General features: G+C 50.4%; 1 protein-coding gene across 1 annotated transcript in view; it reads right to left on the reverse strand.

Moving 5' to 3' along the window:
• Positions 1 to 16,639, reverse strand: part of Xylt1 (xylosyltransferase 1) — a 299,655-nt gene extending 283,016 nt beyond the window's left edge. Inside the window, exon 1 of the mRNA XM_045130371.1 lies at positions 16,247 to 16,639. Within this exon, the coding sequence (XP_044986306.1) occupies positions 16,247 to 16,624 (378 nt within the window). The 5' untranslated portion in view covers positions 16,625 to 16,639. The remainder of the gene's footprint in view (positions 1 to 16,246) is intronic.
• Positions 16,640 to 19,257: the final 2,618 nt, after the last annotated feature.

The raw sequence follows: 19,257 nt of genomic DNA on the forward strand, positions 1-19,257 counted from the left end.
ACAAGGTGGCGCACACATCTGGAGTTTGTTTGCTGTGGCTGGATACCCTGGCATGTCCATTCTCTCCCTGTCTCTATCTATCTGACACCCCTCTCAAATAAATAAGTAAAAATAAAATATTTAAAAAAAAAAAACATTCTTAGTTCACAGGCCAAATGAAAACAGGCAATGGACTGGATTTGGCCTCAAGACTGGGGTTTGCTAACTCCGGATACAGACGACTCTCCCAGACAACACGTATGTCGTTGAGGTAGCGTGCAGACCACAGGTTCACACTTCGAAACGGAGTCAACAGTAAGTGATGGGATCAGCAGCCACAGCTGCCCGTGGAGGCTCAGGGGGCAGAAGCTCGGGCTCTGCAGCTGAGGCCCACCCAGCTGTGAGCTGGCATTCACGATCTGAGCAATTTCTATACCTATATTCCATTTTAAAGAGCCAGAGCAGGGCTACGGATGCGGCTCAGCGGCAGAGCATTTGCCTAACCTGTGTCAGGTGCTGGGTTCCATCCGCAGTAGTGCAAAAATAGGTTCACGAAACGGAGCTACAGCACATGTTTACAATCAACACAGCAATCAGAGAACCACAGACAGCTGACCCGTGGCATTCAATCAGCCGTGCATCCTCGGCTGTGGCCAGTGCTAGCAATGGCAAGACTGTTTAGAACTATTTAAAGGTAAGAACCGAGTTCAAATTATTCTCCTCCACTACTGTGTTTGCTTCAAGGATGAGGCACAGACTTCATAGACTCTAAAGGACAGTGTCACCATTCAAATCTAGCCAAGTTATTTTCCACAGCAAGCCTAGGAAAAGATGTCCCCCAGTCACCAGTCACCCCACCCATGGAAAGCTGCTGGCCATACCATTCATGTCAACAACAGCTGGCAAAAATCACATAACCTTCAACCTGCAGCTAAACCTATGCCCGGCCCTCAGAAAGAAAAATGGCCAGGCTGGGCGTCACACGATTTCCAGAGAAGATGCAGTTTATTATTTTTGCGCAGTCATCAGCTGAGACGTACAGCAATCTGTGCTTATAATAATTGCCCTAATTATTATTTTAATACAAACCATCAGCTTATAAATACGATGTTCTGGAAGCTACCACCCATGACAGGCTCCCTGGGAATGGGGTCGGGGCCTCTTACCACAGACATGCATCACAAGCGTACCAGGGTCCTCTACTTAGCAACATTAAGTAAGCCATGCTGTGCATTTTACAAACTGGCTTGATCTTGGATCCTGGGTCTCAAGGGTTCCATCCACGCAATGGGCAAAAAGGGCCAACTCCCTGTACATTGGCTGGGAGAAAAACGCCTTGTTGAAGCTTTCTGTGACGCTCAGAATTTGGACACATAAGCTCCCAGGTCACGTTGCCTGAGTGGAAATTTCAATCCCCACAGCGCAGTGGCTCTGCGTAGACTTCATCCTTGTCAAAGGAAATGGGTCTCGGTGAATAAAGTAAACAGGTCCAATATCAGCAGCTACTTGATAAGCCGTTTTCAATACTGAATGTGATCATCAGTGAGACTCATTGGTGTGGTGTTGGGCGCATAGTGACATTTAGCAGAGAGCAGCGATGGCTATTGTGTTATTTTGAGAGTCATTAACCCAAATCCCATTACGGTACAGAACTTAGATGTCTCACAAAAGCCCATGCCTTGAAGGTTTGGACCCAGCTAGTGGTTCTTTGGAAGGAGGTGGTATTTTCAGGAGGTGGAGCCAGATGGTCATGAACTGAAACCTTACCCAGAGCCAGAATTTTAAATTGCTAGTCAGGTATGTCATCACAGGGACTTTGGGAAGCTGACTCTCAGAAGCCCTGCTGTGGTTCCCAGGTGTCACAAGCAACTGAAGCAGACAGGGGGGTCCTGTGGCAAGCTGGAGGGTTGAAGTGCATCCCCTCTCCTTCAAACTGCAGCTTCATGGGGAAGAAGAGCCAGAGTTTCAAGACTTTAATAGGCACCCCAAATTACATTTTTGTTTGAAATCCTTGATACCAGCTACCAATTTAAATTTTTCTAATTTACTTTTTATTTTACTAGATAGATGAAGTCTTCTTCCCCAGCCAAGTGAAGGAGGAAGAGGAGGAGAAAGCAAGGGAGGAAGAAAGAGAGCAAAGGGAAGAGTTAGGGATCCTCTGCTGCCATCACTCTATTTGTAGCCCAGACCCCACCCCAAAAAGCCGGGCTTACTTCTTGCTTTATTTCCAATGTCCAATTGTATGTGGGGGGGGGGGGAGTTATGCCCCCTACTCACTCTAAAAGAGCTGGATTCTTCCAGATACTGCTGTTTGATTGCTGTGTGTGGGAGAGAGAGAAGGGGGGCTGGCACATGTGCCATTCCGCGTGGAGGGCAGAGAACAACTTTCAGATGTCAGCGCTTGCCTCCCACCTCACTGAGGTTTCTCGCTCACTGTTCACCAGGCTGGCTGGCTGCTGCTAGGAAATTCTCCTTTCTCCACCTCCCATCTCACCATAGGCATGCTGAGATTACAGAAGCCCAGTACAGCTCCTGGCTCCTACGTGGGTCTGAGGAGATGAACAGAGGTATCCATGCGCACGTGGAAAGCACTTTGTCTGTTGAGCCGTCTCCTCAGCCTGTTGGATTGTTTTCACCTCTCCCACACACATGCAACCCCAAGCAGCCAGCAGCCTCCTGACCTAGGAAGAATTCACAGCAAGCCCATGCACCAGCAGGCCACTCTGTTTCTCTGCATCCCCTCCTTTAGCCTGTGTCCTCCACGCTCTCACCGTCTTCTCTTCACTTTCTGCCTAAGAAGTGAAACACTGGTGATTCGACAACGTTCACAAAGACATGAGAAAAGGCAGGCAAGGGGAGTGGCTGCATTAGACCCACAGTCACCTGCCAGGCTTGATGGTGAGCCAGAGGGCCTCTGTGTCTTTCATACCAGCTGTCCCTTCCCAGCCAGGGATAAAAGAGAGTGAGAGGCAATGAACAGGCTTTTATTTCAGACAGAACATCTGCAAATCAAAGCTCTTCATGGGAAAAAAAAAATCATCAGGAAACAGCTACTAGTCTGGCAAAAAATAAAAATAAAAAGATTTCCCATTTCATCTCTAATTAATAAAGCTACATTTCACAAGGATAGGAGATGAGAAAGAGAATCACTTTTCCACATCCCCAAAGAAAGGATGTTTAATGAGGTAACCACTGTATTGCTTGATCCATCCAAGATGGTATGAATGCTGTCCTTAAATAATGTACACATTAGGGCTGGAGAGATGGCTTAGCAGGTAAGCGCTTGCCTGTGAAGCCTAAGGACCCCGGTTTGAAGCTTGATTCCCCAGAACCCACATTAGCCAGATGCACAAGGTAACGCATGCATCTGGAGTTCGTCTGCAGTGGCTGGATGCCCTGGCATGCCCATTCTCTCTCTATCTATCTGCCTCTTGCTCTGCCTGTCGCTCTCAAATAAATAAAAATAAACAAAAAAAATTGTTAAAATACTGTACACATTAGTTCTCATTACCAAAAGCATTTGTTTATTTCATAAACACAGTGCTGAGACTTCGGAAACTCCTCGTGATCCTTGAGCTCCGGGCTGTCCTTGCACTCCTCCCCCCACCCCGGCCATCATGAAACGATTAGTTGGTGCCCCCATTACGGTTCCGTTACTCTGGCTCTGAACGGCGGTCTTGGTTCAGGGTTAAGTTAATGTAGTCATTACTGACCCATTTGGGGCCCCATTCAGCATGGCTAATTTCAAGCCCCACACATGGGAAGCAGAGCACAGGTACTGGACAGGAACAGTCATTGATCCAAAAGATGTTCAGGACCTCAGGCCCTAAACCACAGAACACAGGCCTCGGGGTCCCCTGGGCCAGCCAAGCTTCTATATCTGCCCAAGCAAGGCCGACAGCAGCAAGCCTACCACAAAGGGCCCAGGTCGCCCATTCTACGGGACCTTCTACCAAATATGACATCTCCTTGGCGAGTCTCTCCCCAATCCAGAGTGGAATCCAAACCTGGATTAAGCTTGGGCACCGACCTGTGTGCTTTTGTACACTCACATGCCACGTGACACATGGGCATGCTTAAGCTGTAAGGGCCTTGGGGTTATCATTGTGAAAAGCAGGTTATACTGATATAGTCTCACTGATCTGCATTCAAAAAAATATGCAGAGATTCCTCTGGCCAAGGCTGACCTGGAATTCACTATGTAGTCTCAGGGTGGCCTTGAGCTCAAGGTGATCCTCCTACCTCTGCCTCCCGAGTGCTGGGATTAAAGGAATATTCACTTGAGCAGTGGGGGAGGGGCACACTACAGTATTACCAGGGTTCTGTTCCTGGGCTGGGTGTTGGTTCCCTGGGTGTGCTCAGTTTGAGACCATGTTTCAGACTAAATGTATAGCATTTCATTTATATGTATGTATGAAGTATGCACAGGCATACATATAGTACTTTTTGAAACACAGGAACATGCATAAAACAAATGAATAAATTTTGTACAGATATGAGCAGAAACAGTTCTTTACGGATCACTGCGACAGCCAGTGTTTCGTTCTGGCTTGGTTGCGTCAGAGCTGGAACCCAGGGCCTCGGGCACACAAGGTGGATGCTCTGCCCTCAGCCCACAGAGCTGTCCAGGCCACGGTGGACATCTTCATACCTGCAGCCAGCAGTGCACCGGGATTGATGTCTGCCCCGCAGCTGGGATTCGTAGCAACAGCTTGCAACTACTCTAGCCGAAGCCTCCATCCAGAATACAACCTTACCCCAAATAAGCCAGATTTACCCAAAATAATAAAGTAAACCAAACAAATCCCTCCACTCCACGATCAACACTCTTCCCTGGCTCCTGCCTTTAACTCCAACTTACGATTGCTACCTACTGTTTTGATATTTTGTAAATTACATCAGTTGTTATTATTACTACCGTAATGACATTGGGTTTGCAGGTCCTCCTATACTCCAAACCTAACCTCCGGGAAGGCAGGGACTTTCATGGTGCCTGGCACACAGCAGCCCTCCCCGCGAAGTACTGCACGTGGCTTGCAGATGGAGGAGCCTGCAGTGGATTCCACTCTGTCGTTCTCCCGTCATCTGATTAACAGTTACTTTGGGGTTGCAGAAGAACTCAGGGCGAAGTGCCCGTGAGGCCTCCATCCTCTTCTGCCCTTAAACATGAGCCCCGTCTCTCATTCCTGTGGTTTTCCTTTTCTTTTCTTTTGATGTCTACACATGAGAAAGGGGCATGCATGCCCCCATGTGTGTGGGGACCAGAAGTCAACATTGGGTGTCTGTTTCAGTCACTCTTCACCTTATTTTTTTAACTAGTTTTGTATTTTATTTATTAGGGAGAGAGAGAAAGAGAGATACATAGAGAGAGTGAGTGGGAATTACAGGGCCCCTAGCCACTGCAAACGAACTCCAGACATATGTGCCACCTTGGGCAGCTTGCTTACGTGGGTACCTGGGAATCGAACCTGGCTCCTTAGGCTTCTCAAACAAGTATCTTAACCACTGAGCAATCTCTCCAGTCCTCCTCTTTCTTTCTTTCTTCCTTTCTTTCTTTCTTTCTTTCTTTCTTTCTTTCTTTCTTTCTTTCTTTCTTTCTTTCTTTCAGTTGAGCCAGACAGGGTCTCTCACTGAATCTAGAGCCAGTTTGGTTAGCCAAACTAGCCAGCAGGTCCCAGTCACGTACCCATGCCTGCCTCTCTGGCACTGGAATTACAGGCCCAGTTGTTAAAGCGTGTGCTACTGATCTGAACACAGGTCCTCATGCTGGTCTCTCCCCAGCCCCTCCTGAGCTTCAAAGCACGTCCTTGTCCATTTATCAAATATGATCTAGAGAGAGAAATGGGCCTATGAACATCACCTAACGAAGAAAGGACACAAAGGCAGAAGTCTCACATATCCTTGACAGAAATGAAACTCAAGCCGAAGGACACCGGGACATTGTACTGGCCTATCTGCTTGTTTCCCTGACAACTCGCCAAGTCCGGGTGCACATTGCTGGGGAACGAGGGTGTGCAGAGCACAGAGAGGAGAGAGCAGGAGAGCCGAAATATCCTGCTGCCTACACTTCCTGGAAAGGGAAACAGTTTGCCAAACTGCAGAGTGCATTATTCGACTTATTTTCATCCAAGAAACTTGCCTTCTGAATGAGCCAATGCTTAAGAGAATTTGCATTTTCTAGAGATCCAGAGGGGCCAAGGGAGAACGCTGCCAAAGGAGGGCAGAAGCAGATGAGCCAGTAAGTCACGTAGGAGTCACGGGGAGGACTGACTGGTGGCCACACATAGATATGCTAGTTCTACACCATGACCACAGAAGCCTTCTAAATGGGCTGCAAAGTCAACCTTCTAGAAGATATGGTCAAGTACCATGGGTTAAATGAAAAGAACTTTCAGGGGCTGCTGAGAACTGAAGGGAGTTGGGTATAATCATTCCCAGTGTGGCCGTTAAAAATTGAGAAAGGGGCTGGAGAGATGGCTCCGTGGCTAAGGTACTTGCCTGCGAAGCCTAGGAACTTATGCCCGACTCTCCTGGTCCCATGTAAGCCAGACACACAAGGTGATGAAAGAGTGCAAAGCTACACATGTCTGGAGTTTGATTATAATAGCTGGAGGCCCTGGCATGCCAAGTCATTCTCATTCTCTCTCTCTCTCTCTCCCCTCTCTCACTCACTCTCTCTTTCTCATTAAAAAAAGCCAGTCTGTTGGGCTTGCCTCAAAAAAGTTTTTTTTTTGAGGAAGAATGTGGCCTAAGTCTACCAAGTCTTGAGGCTTTTAAAAGAAATCCCAAAACTAATATGATCTTATAGAGCACCTTTAGATTCAATGCTTATTTACCTATAGGCACTCATCATCAAGCATGCAAACGTTTTTCATGAATGGAGAGATGGGAACATAGATGGATGCATAAATGATGGGTATGTGGATACATGGATGGATATATGGATGCACGGATATATGGGTATGTGGATCGATGGGCGGATGCATGCATGCATGGATATGTGGATGGATGGATGCATGGGTGGATGGGTGAATGAATGAATAGATGAATGGATGGAATCATACACATACAGATGGAGGAAGATCAGAAAAGTGGGGCTAGAGACAAGGAACCCACCAATAGCAAAGTGGGTACAGACTAAGTCTTGGCAGTCACCCAGTTTTACCTCCTGATTTGGCTATGAATCCCAAAATCTCTACTCCACTATGCCGCTGCTTCACAGCTCAGGATTCCAGGGAATCCCGGCAGGAGGCACAAACATTTGTTACCTCACTGCCCCTTAGGCAGCCTCTGACACATTAGCCTGAATCAGATTCCCAGATAAGCCAGGGTCACCTGGCTGGGACTAACCCAGTCTCAGGGGACACAAATCCACTTCCTCACCTTCAGGGGTTCCTAGGAGGAGGGACACCCCCAGAAAGAAAAGACTTTGGGATATCTCTGTTTTCTTCCCTATCTGGCCAGGGACCTGGGTTTTCAGACTGAAATTAATTGATGCCAGTTTCCCTGCTCCAGGCTAAGGTAACCACCTTCTCTGCGACTGAGGGGCAGGAGCAAGCTAACTGCAGGGCTCAGGGAGACACAACCTGATGACTATCTGTGGGCAAACGGGTAGTTTCTGTTGCAGGCGGAAGGAAGTGCCCACATGATATAGACCCTGTGTTCACAGCTATCGCTCTTGGTGCAATGTCCCATGTCACCCAGGTTCTCAGGACAGGCCCTGGGGCTCCTCCAGAAATAACCAAAATGTGGTTCAACTGAAGAAGAGAGCAGCAGGACGTTTTCTGTGGCCCAGGACCTTGCGCCTTCCTCCCGTTCCTCTTCCCTGGACCACAGAGAGCTGAATGCAGAACCTCTCCCTCTATGCAACTGCGTATCTCAAGGTCAACTACTTCCAAGGATGCACATGATCCATGGTCCATTTCACTGCGGGTGATACTTTCTCTTTCAGGAACATAAACTCCTGCCGTGAAAGGAGGAGATGGGGACCAAATTAGCAGATATACAAGTTGAACAATGTCCACAGGTCTAAAATACAACATGAGAACTGTGCTTAATATTTTATTGTGCTTAAGGTTTTAGTGAGGGCCAAGGGAGATCCCCAGTACCCGCGTAAAAATGCCAGGCATATTGGCATGCACCTGGAATCTCAAACAGAGGGCTCCCTGGGCATGCTGCCTAGTTTAGCTGAATTGGTGAGCTCAAAGTTCAGAGAGAAAAACCTGTCCGAGTAAGTAAGGTGGGCAGCAATTAAAGACAGCAGATGTTGACCTCTGGCCTGTGCGTGTGCACACAGTAAACCCCCATATATATGTGTACAATACTCCCATTATAACACACATACACATTCATGAACAATACACACACACACACAATCAAGAGACTTATTAGGGCTGGAGAGATGGCCAAGTGGCTAAGGCATTTGCTTGCAAAGCCGAAGGATCCCAGTTCAATTCTACAGGACCCACGTAACCCAGATGCACAAGGGGGACACATGTGCATCTGGAGTTCGTCTGCAGTGGCTGGAGGCCCTGGTGCACCCATTCTCTCTCTCCTTCTCTCTCTCCACCTCTTTCTCACTTGCAAATAAATAAATAAATAAAATATTTTTAAAAAAAAAGAAAAAAAGATTTATCAAAGTCAGGATTTTTGTCAAAAGAACAGTTTTAATGCTCTGCCTTGTCTCCCTTTCCAAGGAAGGGGTACTATGTAAGATTACAGGTGTGTTACTGTGCTTGATTACAATAACCTTTCCATTTTCTGTATGTATATGAAAAAAAAACTCACTTTTGGGGGTACTTTTATTTATTTATTTGAGAGAAACACACAGTGAGACAGAAAGAGGCAGATATATAGAGAATGGGCATGCCAGGGCCTCCAGCCATTGCAAATGAATTCCAGATGCATGCGCCCCCTTGCGCATGTGGGTCCTTGGGCTTCACAGGCAAGCGCTTAACCGCTAAGCCATCTCTCTAGCCCAAAACTCACATTTTTTTCTTTGAGTATTTGCAATGAAACTTTAAAAATACGGTAAGATCCTGTCCTTAGGCAGAGCATTTCGAGTCCTTGGAGGAGTTCTGGGGCTCCAGGTCAGACGGAGACTCTGGAAGAGTTAGAACCGACACTGTACAGTCCCGACTGCCTGGGTTTGAATCTCAGCTGCTCAAGTGGCTAGGCGTCAGTTTACCCACTGCAGCATGAGGTTTCAGTGAGTTACTACCTAGAGATATGTAGGCTAGGTCCCAGCTATATCAAGGGTCAGGGCCCGAGGGAGGGAGGGGAGTTCCTGGAGCATCCTAACTTTTGGGCAGGCTTTGCCAGTGATATTATTATCCAACATTACTTAGAGATATGGTTTGATGCAAGTGATTTCTCTATCCATCTCAAAAGTGCGCACACACTTAAGGAATTTCTGAGATGCGGCAATGATTTTCTGGAAGAATATGGCTGCTCTGAAGATTTTTCAAAAACCTATGCGGACAATGAGCACAGAAATCTGGACAGCAGACCGTCCTTCCCTCCCAGTTTGGCAAGTGCAGCTCTGATCTCTCACAAGCAGCAGCTCCACCTCAATGAACCTTTACCTAGGGAGCAGTCCCACGAAGCTGGGAGAGCTCCATGGCACCGTCCAATGGCGTTGGAAAAGCCCACTTTTACTTCTGTGCCATAACTAGCCATTTTCATCCTCTCATCCTTACTCTCTTAGTTTCAATGTTTGTGCGAGACTGACATTCTTGCACAAGGAGGGAAGAGGGCAGATGACGTGTGGAAAGATGGGTGTATAGACTGATATAGGAATGGAGAGACAGAGAATGAGAGTTTTTTAAGAAAGAGAAAATTGTGTGTAGTAGGTGTGTGGTGTGCATGAGGGTGTGTACATGTTCAAAGGGGTGTGAGGGGGCTCACATGAACACGTGCGGACATGTGGGTAAAGGCCAGAGGCTGACATCAGGTGTCTTCGTTAATAACTCCCTGCCTTATTACTGAGGCAGAATCTCTTGTTTGAACCCAGAGGTCGGTGATTTGGCTAGTCTAACTATGCCCCAGGGATCCTGCCTCTGCCTTCAAACTCTAGGATTAGGGGTGGGCCACCACACCTGCTTGACACTTACATGGGAGCTGGGGATCTGAACTCGGGTCTTTGTGCTTATGCAGCAAGTCCATTATCTGCTGAGGTACTTCCCCAGCCTGCAAGAGAACTTAGTAACGTTATTGATGCAAAACACCCAGGTTATGTCTGGCTTTACGAGTGGCACTCAATCAGCATTGCTGCTCTTCCCTCTACCACACTCCATCCTGCTCCAAGGCTGACAGTCACCAAAGGAACCCTATTCTTTCCACGACTTTGGGTTTCAGGCAAACCCTTCTTATGTGGAAAAGCAAGTAACTGTATCAATGCAGGTGCTGATTCCCAAACTCATCAAAAACTCCCTTCTAAGAACAGCAGCTCTTGTCAGAGCCTTGATACACGCTGGGCCCGTGTTGGTTCACGTGCACTGCTGTTAGATTTTGCCCTCACATAACCCACAGAGCAGCAGAGAGAGGCCAACCTGCCCAGGATTATGGAAACAGGACAGTGAAAAGCTAGATTTCACACAAGATGCGTGGGGTCCTGGCACACATTTCCTGTGGCTTTTATTTCTGTCTCTACATCCGTCCCTTTCAATTTGGGTTTTGTTTTGACTTGAGCTTGTTATGCATTTTATCTTCTCCCAAGTACCTGCTCTTTGTCCCGGTAGATGGTGGTCAGAAACAAGATTGTACAAAGGAAGAGCAACTATAAGTGGTATCTCTGCAACAGCATAGCCAGAAGCCAGGGCAGGGAGACCTTCGCCCTGTACAGTCCCACTGGAATGCACTTGGTTAGCTGCTCACAGACATTGCCACCCCACCAACCACAGACAGCTCTGGCAGGGCAGACAGGCTCGTAGGACAGAGGGAGGCTTGAGGATATCTTTTGGTTTGGAGGGACACATTCATACAAGGATGCAAAGCTATCAACCTTCCGCACTAGCTCAAGTCACTAGACATTTTCTTCTATTAAGACCCTGGATCGACGTTGGAAAATCCCCAGAAAATAAGAATTGAAGCCTCAGCTTGCTCCTTTCTGCCAACTAGCATTTGGCTATCTAATCTTTTGCAGGATTATAAATATATGAACTGATAAATCAGAACGTAGAAAGTGTGAGAAGACTGCAAGGAAAGTGAGCTTATACACTTATATACACGTCCATACACATGTTCATATACACGTCCATATACATGTTCGTATGCATGTGCATATGCAGGTTCATACACATGTCCATATATGTAGGTGAAGTACCCTAACTCATCATGGCTCCCAAGTCCCAAGGTTTCTGAGCACCCATCTGACAAGTGGAAAATTCTAGGCTTGCTGTCTTAAGATGGACCTCAGTTAAAATGCCAGCACACTAAGCAGACTGTGTAACGTCACCTCTGGCTACAAGATGCGTAAGGCATATAAAACACATAAACGAATTGTTTCAGCCACCACAAGTGCCTGTAATCTCAGCAGTGGAGAGGCTACGGGAAGGAAGACCACAATTTTGAGGCCAGCCTGAGCTACACAGTGCAACCTTGTCTCAAAACAAAACAGAACAGCCAGGGTTGGTGGCACACGCCTCTAATCCCAACACGTGGGAGGCAGAGGTAGGAGGATTGCGGTGAGTACAAAGCCACCCTGAAATTACATAGTGAATTTTAGGTCAGCCTAGGCTAGAATGAGAACCTACCTCAAAAAAACTAAAAAAAAAAATAAAATAAAATAAGGCTGGAGAGATGGCTCAGTGGTGTTAAGGAACTTACCTGCCTGCAAAACCAAAGGACCCAGGCTCAATTCCCCAGTACCCACACAATGCATAAGGTGGTACATGTATCTGGAGTTCATTTACAGTGGCTAAAGGCCCTGGCAATGCCCATTCGTTCGCTTGCTCTCGCTCTCTATCAGCCTCTTTCTCTCTCTCAAATAAATTAAATTGAAAAGACAGCAGGGTCTAGGGAGACCGCCCAGCAGGTAACAGCACTAGCCTTTCCATTTGCCACGCACTCCTGAGCCTAGGAGGGCCTGAGCTCTACTGTGTTCACTTCCCAGCACCACATTTATTTTTTTTTAAGTTGGACATAGCCACACACCCTTGTAACCCCAGGCCTGTGGGGAGCTGGGGCTCACCGGTCAGCCAGTCAGATAGAAAAGGGCAGCTCCAGGTACAGAGAGACTCTGCCTCGGGAAATGCCATGGATGAGCAATTCTCCTCTGGCCTCCACACATGCGCAAAGGAGGCGCAAATGTCTGCATGTGCTGCCTATACTACACGCACACACATACTGAAAAAGTAGACACATAAGTTTGTGTTCAGTCTTGTGTCCCATCCCCACCGTCTCATTACTTTATGCTAACATCTTAAATTGTTTTTAGAAATTCAAAATTTGGGGCTGGAGAGATGGCTTAGCGGTTAAGCACTTGCCTGTGAAGCCTAAGGACCCCGGTTCGAGGCTCGGTTCCCCAGGTCCCACATTAGCCAGATGCACAAGGGGGTGCACGCGTCTGGAGTTCGTTTGCAGTGGCTGGAAGCCCTGGCGCGCCCATTCTCTCTCCCTCCCTCTATCTGTCTTTCTCTCTGTGTCTGTCGCTCTCAAATAAATAAATAATTTAAAAAAAAAAAAGAAATTCAAAATTTGAAACACTTCGGGTTCTAACCATTTCAGTTAATGTTTACTATACCATATATGGCATACCATACTATATAGGATATAATGAATAAAGTATATGTATAGATTAATTTCTACTTTTATTTATTTTATTTAACATTTTCCAATGTTTAAGCAGATGGCAGCATTTGCAGTGAGATAAATATTGTTCAATGGTGCATATTTCTGTATACAAAGTGTAATGCTTTGCTCAAACAAAACAAACTCCACTGAGAGGGTGTGGGGAGGGGGTGAACTGCCAATAAAATGCCCTCTGTTCTCTCTGGTCTCCAAACATTTTTATAGAAAGAATAGCTACGCCTCCAAGGCTGCCGTCACCACAGGCATTCTGGGTGCAGGGAACCATAGTTCAAAGTCACTGGCAATGTCTGAAAAAGTCTAAGCTATCTGAGTAATGTGAAGAATGAGGAATTTCTACAGAAAAATCAACATTTCAAAGGGGTCAGATAATACAAAAACTTCATTCTACCTTAAGTGTGTTATAGAGTAGGCAAGGACAAAAATAATTCGATGTCTTAAATGAAACTTATTAAATAAATAATAATATATCTTTGGGCACAAACAATAAATGTGATAAAAAAAAAAACAACGACGGAGGGGCACCCCAAAGGAAAGAAATACCGTTACATTAACACACAGCTTTCATTTTCTACCAAATCCATCGACAATCTTTTGAAGGCTGGTCTTTTTAATAGTCCCTCGCCCGGGAACTCTCCTCCCCTCCTGCTTTCTGACGTCAGATTCCAAGACTTCAGTAAAGTCCGTGGCTTGTTGGAGCCCCAATGAGAAACCAGTGCCCTGGCCACAAAACTCGCTGTAATCCACAGTCATTCCAACATGTGAGAGTAGACAACAGCCAATCTTCCGTAGACATGCCCATCTCACTGCCACCCTGAAGCACGCTCCTTCCCACCTTCTGAACCTCCAAAATATCAATCAAGACCTTCCCCAGGGCACAGAGCCCCAAAGTTAAAGGGTGCACACATTCAGAAGCTGTGGAGGGCAGGCAGAGAGAAGCAGAGAGGTCTGAATTGGGAAATGTTCTGGTCAACAGGGCCTTCCTGACACTGTCTCTCACACACACCCAGACCATGATTGCCCACCCCACCCTTCCAGCCATGAAGCCCAGAAATGAAGAATCGCCACCCAAATATATGCCTCCATGGCCCTTTAACAAGAACCACCTGGAAAATCAATGTGCGTGTGTGTGTGTGTGTGTGTGTGTGTGTGTGTGTGTGTGTGTGTGTGTCATCCTGAATGGACATTTAGGAAGCCCTTGCAATCATCACACATGCAGGCTGCTCAAGCAAGCCACACGTTGTAAGGGCCTCTGGGATTGTGACCAGTCTCCGGCTCTCCTTGCCTGCATCCCAAGCCCCAGCTCTGATGGACTTTGGGAACAGCCTGCCCCCTTCTGGTTTCCTTAAGTCTCATGAAAGGGTAGGGGTTGGTGTGGTCAGAGCCAGAGGACACAGTCAGGGCTGCAGCCAGAATATACACAAAGGATTTTTAGGGTCCAGCAGCCACGGGTGTGGGGTGGGGCTGGGGAAGGAGAGAGAGAGGAGACGGATGGAGCAATAAGTTAAAACACAAGCCCAGGAGTAACCGCCGGGTGCATAGAACTGCAGACAGCTGCCAGAAAGGAAAGGTGCAAAAGTAAACAAAATGGGAAAAATAAATATACAAATATGCCTATCTAGGGAAGGGGATGAGATGTAAGCGGAGGCACAGGGAAAGCATCAGATTTACAGATGAAGTGTGTTAGGATTACAGAGAAGCTACGGAACTCCACTGCCCAGCTAGATTCCAAAAAGGATTTCAAAAGAGAAGTGGCATTCTGCTACCAACCTTCCCAAATGCAGCCTCCTGGAGGCTGGGCTAGTGCATCCTGAGCTAAACTCCCCAGGAGGGGCAGTGGAGGGCTGCTCAGAACATCTGGGAGCTATGAAGAAATCAGCCAGCTGGTTACCTTTGCTTCCCTTTTCTTATCTCAACAGGTGGTCTATGCACCCAGCAGAATCTCCTGAGTCCGAGATGCCAAGGGTGCGGTCAGTCCCATGCTGCCCCTTCTCCAGGCCTCCTCTGAAGGCTCCCACCCTGGGCCAGCACTGCCTGCCTCTCACCCCTTCCAGCCATCTCCCCAGAGATCTCCCTCCAGGTACAGAAAGATCTGGGGATTATGTCGGCTCTGGACCACATCAGGATCAACTCCAGGAGCCCTCCTCTCACTGAGAATACTTGGGGTCTCCATCTATAATTGCACTCCACCCTGTCCTGCAAACAAGGGGGAAGATCTGTCGCTGCCAGCCGCACAGCAGTAACAAAATGCCATCAGATCACCTCGGGAAGCTGCCACAGCCCACTGGCACAAGGAGTCTCTCTGGCAAAAAAAAAAAAGGGACGGGGCGGGGGGTCATGCCAACTCCAAAGAACTTCAGTGCATCAGAAAGCAAGACATTCCATGCAGGAAGGCAGTCTTCAGAGAGGGCTCTCAACGTGACAAACCTGTCCCCACAGAACCTAGAAGCACTCCCTTACTGTCTGGTGTCCTTTGGGATCTAGGAAAATTCCTACGGGGGGGGGGTGAGGAGCAAACAGACAAGCACACAGCCCATCACATTGTCCTTAAGACAGATAGATATTCATGTCCCATTCCAGAGGAAGCACTGGCTCGTGACCTCTTTCTCCAAGTTAGTAGGGCTCAGCCAGGTGGCCTTCCAAGGCGGTGAAGAAGAGAACCCCTGAAGAAGTTGGGGACAGCGGAGGACAAGTCAGTTCCCCAACCTAGCCAACCAGTTAGCCCCGGAGATCTGCCGAAGTCATCTCGGAGCTGTGACTGTCCGCAGCCAAGGAGGGCAAAACAAACCCAGAGAAGGAACAGGGACGGGGCGCTTGGACAGGCAGGAGGCGAAGGCGCCGGGCTACCTGTGTCAGAGACGGCCAGGACAGGGGACAGTGCCCTGAAGCTGCAGACAGAGGAGAGGTGAAGTCAGCAAGCACTCGTGAGCGAGGTTAGAGGCAGAGACAGATGTGGACAAGAGGAGCAGGCATCCACAAGGAGAAGCAGGACTCTCAAAGTCAGACACACTGGGCACCCAAGACTCAAGACTGACTCGGGGACACGGCAGGGGACTTAATACCCTTCCAAGCCAGGATAAACAAGACTCGGCTGTCTGTAGCAAAACCCACAGAGACTGCTTGGAGCATCGCCCCTAAACAGAGCAGCAGCTGAGGAACCGAACCGGGCATGATCCTCCGCACGCACTCGGAGCAGAGAGAGGGAGAGAGAGAGAGAGAGCAAGGCACCAAACGTCCCCACCCAAGAGAGCAAGTGGGGCGCCCAACAAGAGTGGCAGCGAACTGGCACCTCGCAGCGCCTCTCCTGGGGGGGGGGGGGCAGTCCTCGGACTGTGGCTGGGGCAGGGGGCGAGAGAGCTAGCCTGGGAGCCGCGGGGCCACCAGGTCCCCGGCGGGCCTGTTGGGACCAAGGGGTGCGTGGGGCGGGTCTCGGGGCGCGGGCGCTTCGGGGGCATCTTACCCTGGCGCGTGCAGGCGGTGCCCCACGGCCGGCCGGCCGCTGCGCGCGGGCTTCTCCGGGGCCGCCTCCCTTGGCGCGCGCCGGGGGCCCCCGAGCTCCGCCGCCGCCGCCGCCGCCGCCTCCTCGTCCTCGTCCTCCTCCTCCTCCTCCTCCTCCGCGGGCTGCGGGCGGCGGGGCGGCCAGGTCCCGGCGCTCTCGGCGCGGCGCGGGGGCCGGGGGCGGCTGCTCGGCGGCTCCGGCGCGCAGCTCGCCGGCGCCCGAGTCCAGGCTGCTGAAATTCCACACGAGCAGCGTCTGCAGCAGCAGCACCGTGAGCGCCGCCAGCAGCGCCGAGTGCGAGCGCCGGGCCAGCCTCCGGGCGCACGGCGCCGCCACCATCTTCCGACCGCTCGCCCGGGCGGAGCGGGGCGCGGGGAGCCGGGCGTGCTCGGGCGGCGTTCCCCGCGCTGCCCGGATGGCTCGTCCACGGCCCGGGGCTTAGGCTCGGGCCCCGCCGCCGCCGCCACCGCCGCCGCCGCCTCGGCTCGGCTCGCCGCCGCCGCTCCTGCTCCTCCTCCTCCTCCTTCTCCTCCTCCTCCTCCTCCTCGGCCGCCGCCGCCTCCGCCGCGGCGCGGAGTTTTCAGACGGGCAGGGACCCGGACGTCACCGGGAGGAGGGGAAGGCGGGAGGCGGCGCGGGAGGCCGCGAGGGGCGCGGCGCGCGCGGACGGCGCGGGGAGGGGGCCTCGGGGACCCGTGGCCCTGCGCTGCCCCCCAACCTCCACCCCCCCACCCCACTCCCTGCGGGCCCTGGTCCCCGGCCTGGGGGAGGGGACGGGCGTGGGGAGGGGGCCGCGGGGACGGGGCCCTGGGAAGAGGGAGGAGCCTGGGGCGGGGCCGCAGGAGGAGGAGGAGGAGGAGGAGGGAGAGGAAAGAGGTGGGGGGCGATCGGAGCAGACATCCACCCGCCACCCCGCGCCGCGAGAGCGCAGCCAGACTGGGGGGTGTGTTCAGGCCCATGCCCACGACAGACAGAAAGTAGGGGGCAGATGGATAAGCCCGGCGTGGGATTCCTCCCCCTCCCACACACACACACACACACCTCGCCCTCATTCAGACCCAAAAAGGGGAGGCTCGGCAACGGAGAGACCCCGAATTCCGAGCGCGAGTGAGCGGGAGGTGGACCGCGGGCGGCGCGGAGTTTGCAGTCCCGGGATGTGTGGTCCTCGCCCGCAGCCTGGCAGGTGGAGAGGCCAGGAGCAGGAGTGTCCCAGGCACGGAGGGGGTCCCAGCTCTTGCAGCCCGAGATTCCTAGATCCCTGGCCTGAAACAGTGAGACGAAGCTTTGAATGACCCTCCCTCCGGAATAATCCGCACCAGCGGCGACTCTTGAGTCACCCTTACCCCAAGGCTAACCAACTATGTACTAAGCGCTCACTGAGTCACTTCTCCAGTCCCTAAGGACTCACAAGCCCACAGCCTCGAAATTCACTTGGCAAGTGAGTGTCTTGGTGGCTGAAGGAGTTGCTCAACCTTCCCAGGCTGCAAGCGGGGAAGTGGGAGGGAAGCATCTGGCTCACGATCCCCGTGTCACGCCTTCTTTCCAGCCATCTGATGCAGTCTTGCCGTGGGCTCGGGACACTGATCCTGAAGGAACCCACGAAGCTTTGCAAAGAGCTGTACTTTCTCATCTTCACTGGTCCATCCTGGTGACCTTGAGCCACCAGGACTATCCCCCACCTACACACACACACACACACACACACACACACACACACCAGCTCTGTCCTCCTGTCAGTGGGACTTTAGAGGGAATATCATCATGGACTCCTGTCACTCTCTGAGTCAGTTTTTCTACCTTTCCCTGGAGCTCAGGGTTGGGACAGAGCTCTGCACAGTCCAGGATTGTCTCCTGAGGTACCTAGCCCCATGGGAATATCTCAGCTCACCAAACCTTCTTCTGCCTGTGAGCTAAGGACTTGAGCGAATGTTTTGTATGGTGCCCACCGCCCTTTGGCATATCATCCTAAATTTTAAAGGGAAGAGATGGGAATATATACAGAGAATCTACCAGAGAATTAGAAACATGGTGTAGAGAGATGAACTGCTCTGTACATTGTACCAGCACCCCGGTGCATTGAGGTGTCAGATCTGGGCTAGGTACAAGTACCCAAAGATGAGTAAGGCTCATTTACCTACAGTGAGCTTTAAAGGTTGTGTGATCCATGTCACTAGAGACAGACACATGCACAAAGGGACATGGGCCCACGGCAGCGGGGCCAGATAACAGGGAAATGCTTCCTGAATCTGATGCTCTGGGGTTCTGAACTCCAGGCCAGAGTTCACCTTACAGGCCTGCAGCATAGCTAGGTTCGTGGCCAGGCACAGAGGCCTTCCCCTTGGGTTCAACCCATCTCCCCAGAAGTGAGAAAGAGAGAGTGAAAGAAAGAGAGAGAGAGAGAGCAAGAGCAAGGCAAGCTCCTTCAGCCAACACTGTGCAGTCTCTGTTATGTGTAGCATTGGAAATATTTTTAGTCCAAGTACTAAAGCACTGTGTTTAACTCTAAAAATAGACCTTACTGGATCCTATAATTGAATATAGGAAAGACTTCAGGCATAGCTTGATCCAGGAACTCAGAATTACCACTTCATGGTTCTCTCTGCCTCCCACAGGGTCTCCTTTCACACTGGGGTGCCACAAGAAGCCTAGCCTCTATAGCAGAGGCTGCTTGTCTCCTTCCCTCACTTCCAGCCCAGGGTTCTCCACGTATAGATCCTCCGGAGGGCCACCACTGAGCCAGGTGCTGTGTGTGGTCAGGAAGTCATGGGAGTAGCCGCCCTGTTCTGTGCCACAGAGGCTCACTAGCTGGGAAAGTCACCTCCCTCCTAGGACCTCAGTTTATTTTGCTGAATGAGTGGCAGGAGGAGATGGTCCCTGAGGGTTCACTGTTTAAACAGAGCTGCCCAACCCCAGCACTGGCTGTGAGGAAGACTGCTGGCCATCCCAGTCCCCTGGCCTAGCTTTGCTTCAAG

This window comes from Jaculus jaculus, chromosome 11 (assembly GCF_020740685.1).
Source record: "Jaculus jaculus isolate mJacJac1 chromosome 11, mJacJac1.mat.Y.cur, whole genome shotgun sequence".
In the NCBI taxonomy this organism is placed as follows: domain Eukaryota; kingdom Metazoa; phylum Chordata; class Mammalia; order Rodentia; family Dipodidae; genus Jaculus; species Jaculus jaculus.